The sequence below is a fragment of the Camelina sativa genome, chromosome 12 (genome assembly GCF_000633955.1).
Source record: "Camelina sativa cultivar DH55 chromosome 12, Cs, whole genome shotgun sequence".
In the NCBI taxonomy this organism is placed as follows: Eukaryota; Viridiplantae; Streptophyta; class Magnoliopsida; order Brassicales; family Brassicaceae; genus Camelina; species Camelina sativa.
In genome coordinates, this window is record NC_025696.1 from 32,286,827 (window position 1) to 32,299,733 (window position 12,907).

Sequence of the window (12,907 nt, forward strand, 5' to 3'; positions counted from 1 at the left end):
CTTGTAAAACCCTATGTTTTTATAACGGTTATATATACTTTTTCCGACTATCTTTATATATATTGCTTTAATGATTTATTTGAGATGAATTATTTTATTAAAGTGATATATATACGGTTTTCAGGAAAACATGGCAAGTTGCAAATGATACTCGGCCTTGTCCGGGCTAACACAACGCACCAGGCCGCGAGGGTTGCAAAGCCTAAGTAACCTCGGCTGCGGGTGGGATTGTGCTAGGGAGGACCGGTCGGGAAGTCTGCAGCTTCCGTCCCTCGACCGGATCACCTCGGCGCAATTCTGCAAGTGGCGTCCCGTGGCTGTCTGACGGCCTTCGTGGTCATAGGACGGTTCGGGGGCGTTACAACGGTGGTATCAGAGCGGTGTTTTCGAACCCGCGAGCACTTGTGCATTTCAAAGTTTTATCGAGTAACGTGTCGCAAGAGCATAGAAATTTTATCCGGCCGTTTGCTTGTCTAGTCTAAGTGGAACCTTAGAATGAATTAAGCATCTAACCTTGTTTCTTGTGGGTTTTAGATGTATCCAGGTGATTCAGGTTGCGGGGATGGTTCAGGGGATGAGGGGCCGAGACATGAGGATTGTGGGCATCACAATGGGTATTTGTCGACGGAATCAGAAAACGGCCAAGAGCTGAGTGATTCGAGTGATCGTGATGAGGACGGGGTGTTCGACGCGGACGACACTAACTGGTCGATTGAGACCGATCCGTCCGAGTGTCCAGATGAGTTAGAGGAGGAAGAAGTTGATCGAGATGATCAAACCATTGTGTTGGAGATTGGAGAGCCGAGCCGTATTCAAGTTCGAATGGACGCACAAGGAAAGTTTGAGACGATGCCAGTTGGGGAACACGGAGAGGCGGAGGTAGAACTCGCCGAAAGATTACAAAAGCTGTTGTTGGATCTTGTGGAGGATCAGTCCGAGGATGTTAATCCCGAAGAGCACCTGAGGGAGTACCCGGAGACGGTCGAGAAAATTTTAAACTTCCTAACGGACGTGTACAAGCCGGAGGAAGGAGACAATGCTGATGGTGCAGGCGTGGTACCCGAGACCGGAGACATTAGTGAAGAGCCACCTGCGGAAGAGAGGCCCGAGACGGTTAAGAGGATCGTACTCATGTTAGACGAGATGCACTCATCGGAGCGAGTAAATGAGAATGACGGGGAAGTCATTGTACCGGGAGCCAATGGAGAAAAGAATCCAATTGATGGAGACTCTAAGACCGAGAAACCGACCAAGGAAGTGGAGGTGATCGATCTTGTGTCGAGTGACGACGAAGGAATTCCGACTTTTATAGTGGAAACAAGGAGAGACCGAGACCGAGAAGCTGAGGCTAGTACGGAGCCGAGGGAGAATGCGGGAATAAGAGAAAGTTCGAGTCAAGCTGTGAGAGAACAAGGAGAATCAAGCCAAGTGGTGAGATACCTAGGAGAGCCAGACCTTTTAATGCCAGACCAATTCGTGCCAAACCAGGTGGAGCCGAATCAGATTGTGCCAAGGCGCAATAGTCCTATTAGAGCTATACCGTTGCAAATGGTGTTGCCGGGACAAGAGGAGGACCAAGAAGAGGAACCAATGGACCGAGACTTGGAGATGCTTGCTAAGAGCTATGAGTTAAGAAACCAGAACCGTGAACAACTAAGGTTGGAGATGGGAGAAAGTAGTTCGAGTTTGAAGAGAACAAGAGAGTACTACCAAGAGTTGCAGGCGAAAGGGGAATTGGAGATGCACTCCGTAACATTTCAACCGAGAGGAAGGCTAAGAGTGCGAGCCACTGCCAGGAAGAGGGTGGTCTACCCAAACCAAGTTCACATGAGGAACACGCCCTATTGCGAGTTATGCGAAGGCATCGGGCATTGGACGAGAAATTGTTGGAGGCCGGCGTTGAGACGCATGTGTGACCCGACGAATGAGGACTGTGAATGGTGCGGAGAGCGAGGGCACTTTGCCTATCGTTGCCCAAACCCAAATCGCATGAGATATTGGAGGAGATGCGAGGCGTGTGGAGAACCCGGACATCCGAACAATCATTGCTGGAGGACAAGACCTCAACATTTTCCGGACCCGGAGTTTATGGTATGTACCGTGTGTGGTGGAAGAGGACACTATGTTCATGAATGTCCGTACCGAATGGTGCGCGAGAGGATAAGCCCAATCAGTCGAAGGGAAGAGACGGGAGAGAACCCGTTAGGTCGAATCAACAGAGTGGAAGTAAGCCCGACAAATCAAGCTGGAGCCTCAATGTCTGCTGCCTCTACCTCAACCGAGTCTCCCGCTGAACCGCCACCTGATGAGCCAGCCAGGGAATGGGTGTGCACGTGTGAAGCGTGTACTAGGCTCAGAAACCAGTAGGACGTGGGATGTAAGGGAAGTCCTTTTTTTTGGGGTTTATGTGTAAGGGTTGGATAGTATTCTTTTGTTGTTTCTAGACTTAACCTCTGTCGTTGTTGTCTAGGATCCAAACCCTTAGTATTATCGGCTAGGTTGGTGTAGAACTCTAGTAGCTTTTCAATCGGTTTGTAAAAGTACTTATGTTCTCTAGCCGTGTGGTGGGTGCTTGTGATATATAAAACTCTTTGCTAATCCTTGCTTGCTTTATTTGCTTTGATTGTTGCTTGAGTTTTATAGGTTTGCATAGTTAATATATTGCATAAATAATTGCATGATTAACTTGCACGCAATCGATGAGGATTCACGTAAGACACCACTAAACACGATCAGACAGAAGAGAAGACGTCCAAGGGAGTCCCAGAAAATTCAGCCGAGGCAGAGCGGACAGTTTGGATTGAAAGTAAAGATAGAGAAGAAAAAGTTTATCAAGGGAGGTGAAACAAACTCGAAAGAAAAATCGAAATATATAGTGTGCCAATCAGACAAAAAAAAAAAAAAAGGGGGCAAACAAAATGGAGGGAGTCCAAGAACGGATGTGATCAAGGCGGAGAGGAGGAATAGTGCGTGGTCCGAAAGTTAAGCTAAAGAGAGTGCAAGAAGATAAGGTGTAGAGGATGAGATCATTTAAGGATGAACAAAGAGGGTGCAAGAAAATAATCGGCAAAAAGAAGAAGCGTATCTACGTTAAGAAGCGAGATATGGGCAAGGTTATCAAACCAAAATTTCAAACGTATGGGAGTCGAAGAAGAAGTTTGAAGTGGAGTTCAAAGTAATGTGGGGAAGAAGTTTTATGGAGTTAAAGAAATTGGAGGAGTTAAAATCCAAAGGAGCGCGAAGCTAAGGGCATTAAAGGAGTTAAAATCCTAAGGAGTGTGAGGTTAAAGGAATCAGAGAAAACAAAAAAAAAAGTGGTGCTAGGAAAGCCGAAGGAGTCGGGGGATCAAAGCACAGCGATTAATAGGGGAAATACGAGGTTGTACGATGAAGTTATCAAGACATTGGGGAGAATCGAACTATAAACTGGAAGAGAAAAGAAAAGAGTCAGGAACAAGCTGAAGAAAGAGAAGCATTGAATTAAGGAGTTAAGTATCAAACAAACCATGGTGCAACGGGGCAGAAGCCTTACTGTTTGGAGAACATACAAATTAAAAGGAGTCAAGTGTATGCTGAAGATAAAGAAGCTTACCAAGAAGCATCAACAAAAGGAGTCCGAGTGTTTAAGGCAACGGTGGAATTAATCACAAAGCAATGGCATCTATGTCAAGGAACGTCGACATTTCCCCAAAAAGAAAGAGAAGGCGTGAGAATTCGGGGACGAATTCTTATAAGGGGGGAAGAATGTAATGACCCTCACCAAGAGTAGAAATCTCAAAATAAAAGATTGAGGAAATGGCCCGGAAAAGACCTAAGAAAGATGAGGAAGGAAAACTAAGAAGAACGACCTAAGGAAGTCCGAGGAAAAATCTCTAAGTCAGAGTATGGCCGAGCCAAGACGGAGTGATCGGAAGTACGGCCAAGACCTTAAAACTCGTCGAGAATGTCGAGAAAATTGGTCGAAGAAATTCGTTGAGAAGGTCGAGAAAACTCGTCGAGGGAATCAGTCGAGAAGGCCCAAGAAAAAGGTCGAGGATCGAGGGAGTTACCGAGTACTCGAGAGAAATGTCGAGGATCGAGGGAGTTACCGAGTACTCGAGAGAAATGTCGAGGATCGAGGGAGTTACCGAGTACTCGAGAGAAATGTCGAGGATCGAGGGAGTTACCGAGTACTCGAGAGAAATGTCGAGGATCGAGGGAGTTACCGAGTACTCGAGAGAAATGTCGAGGATCGAGGGAGTTACCGAGTACTCGAGAGAAATGTCGAGGATCGAGGGAGTTACCGAGTACTCGAGAGAAATGTCGAGGATCGAGGGAGTTACCGAGTACTCGAGAGAAATGTCGAGGATCGAGGGAGTTACCGAGTACTCGAGAGAAATGTCGAGGATCGAGGGAGTTACCGAGTACTCGAGAGAAATGTCGAGGATCGAGGGAGTTACCGAGTACTCGAGAGAAGTGTCGAGGACTCGAAGAATTTGCCGAGGACTCGAGAAATTGCCGAGTATTGCCGAGCAGAATGTCCGAACGATCGAGAGAGCTATCGACGATAGTCGAGAGTCGTCGACAATGACCGAGAATTGTGGTCAAGCGGTACCGAGAAATTCAAGAGTTGCCGAAGGACAGGTCGATGGTGCCGGACGAAGGACCCAATATTTCTTTTGGGAAATTATTATTTCCTTAGAAATATTGACCAATGAAAATTAAGGAAGGTGGATGATTAAAATAATCAAAGAAGGAATTAGTGGGGGAATTAAAAATTCAAGGTGATTAAGAAGAGATAGTGGGGGTTTAGCTTAATCAAGGAAGATTAGCGGAGTGGCGGAATTCAATTGGTTAAGAGCTAAGGATTAAGCTCACTTAACCCACATGCACTAATGGAGATGATCACATGCACTAATAAAAAGAGGATTAGTGGCTTAATGGCGATTGATGATTGGTGGACGAGCTACATGCCCAACATGCAAGGAATGAGGACGCCATTTGTCAAAACGCACTAAGGGAAGAAGGCCTCAAATTGTGCCTATAAATATGGGGTGATCGACTTCATTTGGGAGTTTAGTCCAAAACTCTCTCAAAAACACTTAAGCTTTTCAAGAGAAAGAAAGAGGCAAAAAGAGGGAGTGAGTTGTCGAGTAAGTTGGGAGACGGATCAAGAGTGATCAAGAGGGAGACCGAAAGAGAAACGCTTGTCCCAAGAAGCGGAGTTGCTGTTGCGGTCAAAGAAAGTCCGAGTGCGAGACACTTTTGCGGTCGAGAAGATCATCGAGAGAACGGGTTACAATCGACGTAGCAAGAAGCGGTTGACGCGGAATAGGAGCGGGTTGTCTGATCGAGTGGTGCTGTGAAGTCCGAGTATCATCGACGGTTGCGCAGGAGGTGAGTCTGAGGTAGTGCATGTAGTGTAGTACATGTAGTTGCGTTGAGTAGGTTGCATGCAAACATGATCGGATTCTTGCTAGAATCATCATGCGAAAATTGAAGTAGTTGCATGCTAAATAATTGGGACTCACTCAATATTTGGTTAAAGACGAATTTGGATGCATTTAAGTAAATTGGACTTACTTAAAATTTGGACAAGGCTAATGCATGCGAATTGGGAGTTGAAGTTTGTTAGCAATTTTTATTGCAAAAGAATCGGATGGGATTAATCGCATGTTAAATAAACCTAAGGGTTTAATGAATTAAATCGAATGGCCTTGCATGTGTAAATTGGACTAAGGATTTAAATGGTTAAATCTTATTTGGTTGCATGCACCTTAGGACTTGTTGCATTTGTTTTGCTTAAGTCGTTTAGATTGCTTGCATGCATGTAGAATAATCTTAAGTTGCATGACTTACTTTCTTGCTTCTTGTTGATTATTCTATGCCGGTTTAGTTTGCGTGAATGCTTGCATGCGTACACAATAATCCTAAGTTGCTTGATTTACCATCTCGCTTCTTGTGTGATTATTGCATGTTATATTCTTGCTCGATTTCTTGCATGCGTGCTTGATGAATCGTTGCTTGGAAATGGGGTGGCGTTTTATTTTTTTAGCTAGTCTCTTGAATGTGTTTCTTGAGTCGTAGCTAGTGTAGTGTGTCGATAAATCTGGTTCCATAAGAGTTTGTCACGCGTGAGTTCCCGACGACCACTCACGCGGGGACATTGTTACGGCTGGCTAGCTACCAGCGTAACCGCTGCATGACGATGTAGCCTACTTGCGGATTCATACTGGTGACCTTTGTGGTCTCAGTATGAGAGGAGGGAAGGAACAGAACAGATTATCGAGGGCCCTTAGGTGAAAAGAGTCTAGGGTATTTCAAGCGATCCTTGTTGTATTCTAGATGTCTTGCTTGGTTGTTCGGTCAAGGAGTTTAGGATAGTTCAAGAATTCCTTGTTTATCCTAGTTGTCCTTGCGAGTCGTGTAGAGGTGAAGAGTCTAAAGTGAACTTTAGTCGTCCTATGATGGGCGTAGAGGGTTTAGAGCGTCAAGTCGAGTCGCGTTGATCTAAACTCTCTTGTTTGGTGGTGGTTTAATGTTGCTTCCGCTAATGCTTTCAGCTGTGTTGCTTTGATTACTTGCGTGTTTTCTTTGCTTGCCGGGGTAGTCGGGTTGGGGAAGCTAGAATCCTGTTTAGGAGATTGGGGGTACCCAGACTCACTGAGTAATCTTAGATTACTCATGTCTCAGTTGTTGTGGTTTTGCAGGGAAGCTTAAGTGAGTCTAGAGCCGGAGCGAACGTTAGGGTGCCGGATAGGGTTTTCTTGTGTTCCTTGTAAAACCCTATGTTTTTATAACGGTTATATATACTTTTTCCGACTATCTTTATATATATTGCTTTAATGATTTATTTGAGATGAATTATTTTATTAAAGTGATATATATACGGTTTTCAGGAAAACATGGCAAGTTGCAAATGATACTCGGCCTTGTCCGGGCTAACACAACGCACCAGGCCGCGAGGGTTGCAAAGCCTAAGTAACCTCGGCTGCGGGTGGGATTGTGCTAGGGAGGACCGGTCGGGAAGTCTGCAGCTTCCGTCCCTCGACCGGATCACCTCGGCGCAATTCTGCAAGTGGCGTCCCGTGGCTGTCCGATGGCCTTCGTGGCCATAGGACGGTTCGGGGGCGTTACACTACGAGTCCGAAATATTAAAACGACCGGGCCAACCCTCTCACTTTAAGCCGTTTTAACAACCCTAGCACTGCCTAAATAGATACTAAACATCCACCGCAATCCCGAGTTGCTCCATCGTCTCAACATGGGGATATCTTGTTCAATTGAACTCCAACTGCTGAAACAGCTCATAGTACTCCTTGGGAGTCAATTTCGTCTCAGATGCTTTCCGTCTTACAGATTTCCTGGGCGCTTTTCCTAAGCGCAACTCAGGTTCCTCCTGTTCGTAATCACTGTCCTCCTCTCTTGAGTTAGAAGCTGGTACCGGTCTCTTTCCACAACTCTTTCTCTTGGTGAGCGGTTTGACTGGTCTGCTTGACCCTGCTGCCTGCCGAGAACCGTCAACAGTTTCTTTGACCATGTTCTTCATTTTCAAGAAACGCTTTGTCATGGACTCAGGTGATGAGCGTTCTCCACCCACACAACCATACGCCTCTCTCATTTCATGTATGAGCTCAGTACTTTTTCTGTTTCGTTGAGACATGATGGACTCGAAGCTAAACGTTAATATGTTAGTAAGCAAGTAACAAGAGCAATTATGAAATACTTGAAAGTGCGAAGAGAGGATAAACCGAACGAGTAGCAGGTCGGGGTCAGCGAGGTGGCGGTGAGTTAAATTCTCGGTCAAGTTGAATCGAGTCGAGGTTGGTGATGGCTCGAGCGAGGTGAGTGGAATTTCAAACAAGTCTGAACGATATGATGGGGAGGAGTGGTGATGAAACTGGATCGAGTGGAGGAAGTACAACTCGAGGGAGGCGGCTGAGCCAGCGTGTCTTGACTCGATGTACGGCTTGATGTACAGCAACACATAAGTTCAAGCGGATGCATCAACATGGTGGCTCGAGTATGCTCGATGGAAGCGGATCGATGGTGCGGATTGAGACGGCTCGAGCAGATGACTTCGGAGGCGGTTCGAGCGGAAGGGTGTTGGTTCTCCGGAGATGAAGGGGGTGACTCGAGAGAGACGATGAGAAAACAGCTTAGGCAGAGTTGCAGCTTCACGCCGATCGAGTGGATGTGGATCAGATTGAGTAGTGAAGCAGTGAGGATCGAATTGTCGTGGTTCAGAATAACGGTTCAAGACAGCTGGATGGAACTCGAATGGATCGAGTGGAGAATGTACGACTCGGGGGCAGATGGAAACTCCGGTGGTCGTGTTTCACCAGGTTGGCTCGAAGGAGACAAGTTAAAGACAGTGGTTGAGTGGGACACAGATCGACTCAAAAGAGGTGGCTCGAGTGGGACATGGATCTCTGGATTGACGAGTGGCATCGTGTGTGGCTCGAGCGGGTGAGTCGCGAGCGTGATGCGTTGGCGGTGGTTCAACTAGCGATAGAGACGACGGTCGAGTGGACGTATCTCGGCTCGAGAGAACAAGAGATGTCGGCGGTCGAGTCGTTAGGATCTCCGGTCGAGTGAGACATCAAAGTTCGTGAGATCAAACAGCGGTCAAGCTTATCTGGTGAAGGGGACGCCGGTCGTGTGGGATCAAACAAGAAGAAAGAGAGTGTGATGGAGTAAATGATCTTTGGTTGGTGGGAAGAAAGAGTGAAGATAGTGTCTTTTAAATAATGAGAGATGGAGAGGGTGAAGGGGGAAAGGAGTGTCGAGCATGGGGAGCAAAGAGAGAGAGTGTGGTAGGTGAGTGGTGGTGAGGTAAGGTGAGAGAAAGTTGATGTGTCTAGGGAGAGGGAACAAGAGAGATGGGATGTTCATGTGGGAAAAGAAGAGAATTAGGGGAGGAGGTTCACGTGGGTGAGAATGGGTGGTTGAGAAAAATGATGGTTATAAGTGGGGTTACTCGTTATCCTATCTCCTCCTGTCATTTCACTCCTTTATCCATGTGTAAGTTTAGGGAACAATATCTCTTCTGTAACTTTTCCTCTTTTTTTTTCAACTTCACTTCTGTAAGTCTCATCATACTCGGTTTGATTCGGAGCTCACTCTTCTAACTGCTAAATTCACTTTTTTTTCTTTTTTCTGTTGTCCATACTCTTCTACAGATTTCTGAACACCAGAAAACTAAAAACAACAATCAAAAACACAAGGATTCCTAAGGAAAATATTTGCAGTGATATCTTTGGGACTTCCTCCCAAGTGAGCTTGTTTAAAGTCCTTAGCTTGACTCTTCAGCTTTTTATGCTTTTTGAGGTTCATAGAGGAGCACAAAGACCCCTCTGGTTGGACTTGATCAGCTAAATATTTCTTGACTCTCTGACCATTTACAGTGAATTCGCTATCATCCTTGTTCAGAAGAGTGGTAACTCCGAATGGCAGAACTTCCTTGATTTCAAAAGGTCCAGACCACCTAGACTTAAGCTTTCCAGGAAATAACTTAAGTCTGGAATTGAAAAGCAAAACTTGATATCCAGCCTTGAGCTCCTTGACAACAATCTTCTTATCCAGAACCAGAGGTGTTTTCAATTGATGTCTTATCTACTGCAGAGGATGTGCTTCTCAAGTTTGGCTCAGTTGGAATGTTAGCACACCCAGTAACACCTAAATTCAGATTATCTCCAGTTTGTGCCTGCATTTTAAGACATTAAATAGTTAAGAAAACAATGAGGTTCGAAACCGAGAGTTGTATAGGTGTGGTTTTAAGATTACCTGACGGAAGGTTGGACCAGGAGGCACCTCAATAGTCTCATAAATACGTGATACAGTAAATGACTGATGGTGAGGAGTGAAATTGAAGTCAGTCAGCTTAATCTGGAAAGTAAATTTCTTTCCAACAATATCCAAGATTTTTTGAGGTATTGGAGCATAAGAGTCTGAGATTAATTCGCCGTCAGTCTGAAGAAAACGAAAAGAATTTAGAAAAAAAATTAGGATGGTGTCTTTTAAAATAAAATGTTTGCAAGTAATGAACAAACATGAAAAGTTGAGTAGATTATTTACATACCATCTGAGAAGAGAGTGTGGATGTCTGTATCTTGATTAGCTTCACCATGTCCTTATCAAAGGCTACGAAAACGCCGGTGGTTATGCCGACGTCCACAACCAGTTCCACACGGTATCTTGCATGTTATGACATGGTTAGAGTATGCATACTGTTTTTAAGTTGAGAAATCTATACAAAAAGGAAAGAACAAACTTACTTCACATCTCCAACAGCGGTAGTTGAGCCACATTTGTAGTTATTGCATGTTAGAGACGACGATTTCTGCAGCATTTTTGTCCCACAAGCAGCACATGAAATAAAATACCACCCATGCTGAGTTTGAATGTCCGTCACTGTTGCGATGCATAGGAAATCTACCTCCTAATATATTACAAATACAAAACAAATTAGATAGAGTTAACGCATGAGTGGTTTTTGTAAAAGAAATATGAGGCAAAGATTATAGAGTTTACATGAACGGTTATATATGTTCGATTAATTAAGCTACTAAATGAGGGGAGTCAAACCTGTGGATTTCCAGTTGCAACAAACTGATTCAGATCATGAATGGACACTTGTTCAATCTTCGATACTCCATGAAATGATGAAATTGGGTTAGCGTCTGCTTTTGCTTTCCACTTTAGCCTGTTTAGTCATGTAGGTAAGTATGGTTAAGGGACTTAAAACATCGTATGAATGACTGAATCTCAACGAATAAGGCTAAACCTTTTCATTACCTATCAGCAAACTGATTAGTTGTTGCTAAGTCTTCCTCTGTATAAAATTTGTCCCAGACGTGGCATTGAGGTAGATTTCACATGTGGAGAAACGTTGGGTAAGTTGTCATGCGAAGTAAAAATGGTATAAAGTCAACTGTAAATGAATGAAGTTAATCAAGTGATGCACCTCCAAACAACTTTGGGTTCAGATTTGTAGCTAGCAATATGTTAGTCCCTCCGTCTTTCTCGCTGAAAACCTTCTCCAATGACGACGCATGATCGTCAAAGGCACTTAATCGCACTTTCTCCCCACTGCAATAAAAGAAAATATGTGATGAAAGTAATGATGAAGGGAAAATATAAGAACCAAATACATCACTGAACTAAAGAGATAGAAGACAGTGGGAACTGACCTTTCAAGACATAGATGGACTAACATCCTCTCCAACGTTTGTGTCATTCCATTCCGATATACTTTGCTGGAACAGACTTCGCCCATTACATCTAATGTTAGAGCAAAAACAGTCATGAAGTCAACTTATGAGAGGTCGATTACGAAAGTTATCATAGGGAGAGATACAGTAAATATACAAACAGGGGAATATTGAATCAATGGGAAACATAAACACACCTGGAAGATCTGTATTGGTGTTGGCAAGAGAAGCTAATTGCTCATGAGTCCGAAACCTGAAAAACTCTTCCGGAATGCTACCAAAAGACTCTCAGTTTTATCAAAAACAGTTCTTGGTGTGAAGCGTATTGAAAAGGGTGAATCAGTTAGCTTAAAACAGGAGTTGCTTCTTGTGACTTCAAAGTCAGACACAATATATATTGCTCCATCACGTAGCGAGTTCTCAAATTTTGAAAGGTGGGTCACATTAATCGACCCCTGGATGACACAACTCTACAAAAAAACTTCAAATTAGATAGAGTTGTAAAAAAATGAAAACATGAAAAGTCTAGTTAAGATGGAAACAACCTTCTCATCAATAAGTAGGAAGTCGACGCCCATGAGTTGGCCTCCTTTTTTGACATTGCGAGCAGGCCAGTGACGAAGCATCCTTCCGACAATCTGTTAGTGAAGGCGGCCAGCTTTGAGATTCTCGAATGAAACCACAGGGGAATTCATTTTAGTAATAAGAAATCAAAGAGACAAAGACAAATATATGAAGAACAACATTGCAAAAGAAGACATTATATAGATACACGAATTAAAGATATCGTAGTGGGTCTTCAATTGAAAGAGCGAGCATTGAAGGGAATAAATTACAGTAAGAGAAAGACGTTATAAAGGAGATCAAAGAGAGCGAAGACAGCGAAAGGGTGTGGAGGATGGAGAAGGGCAGGGACGCTTTACGTCCTCAGTGCCGTCGTCTATGGAGTATCGTCGCGAGTTGTCGGCGGCCAAAAAAAACAGGGTTTACTCGATAATGTGTCAAAATTGATATAACGGACTGGGTTTAAACACAATGTCTCAGTTCGAAAATATGGGCTTTTTCAAGAAATGGGCTTACGAAATAAATGGATATGCTGAGGTGGCATCACCAGGAGTGAGTAAACTACACTTTATATATATAAATTTATTCGAGTCTTATGCGGATTTACTTATGCTGAATCAATAGCTGATTTTCTCACTCTTCATCGTAAGATCGTATGTTTATATTGGCTTGCTTTTTTCCGTATTTAGCTCCCAAGAGGCTCACAGATTTCTATTTTATGTATAATTGCCAATTGACGGATCGTCAATTGTTTTTCATGATTGTTGTTTTTCATGAAATGTTTTAAAATCTATTTCGAAGTTTTTATGAACAAAATGAATGGTTTTAATTTATTGATGGTTGAGAAACTCTAGCGAACCACCCTACCTTACTACAACATAGGGACAGAGGGGACATATGTCACTTTTTGGTTGAAATTTTTTGGAGGAATCCTTCTTTATTATATAAGATTATTGAACATACAATAACAAAAGATGAAAAGAAAGACAATTGTTTTTTCGAAAAAATTCAACCAGTTTTAGCAAGGGTACTGACATTGGCACAAAATAATATTACCAAAAATATTACAAAATCCACGCCCACCTTTATATTTTTGTGCGCAGTTCGCATCACAACATTTCTGAGGACAAATATAACTGCACATTGTTCTA

General features: G+C 43.7%; 1 protein-coding gene across 1 annotated transcript; it reads right to left on the reverse strand.

The window, feature by feature from the left end:
* Positions 9,557-11,257, reverse strand: LOC104734081. Its single transcript, XM_010453587.1, has 8 exons — positions 11,172-11,257; positions 10,946-11,070; positions 10,777-10,813; positions 10,567-10,684; positions 10,257-10,420; positions 10,061-10,175; positions 9,766-9,951; positions 9,557-9,685 (listed from the first exon to the last, which is right to left on the reverse strand). The coding sequence occupies exons 1-8, from the start codon at positions 11,255-11,257 to the stop codon at positions 9,557-9,559; spliced, it is 960 nt and encodes a 319-aa protein (XP_010451889.1).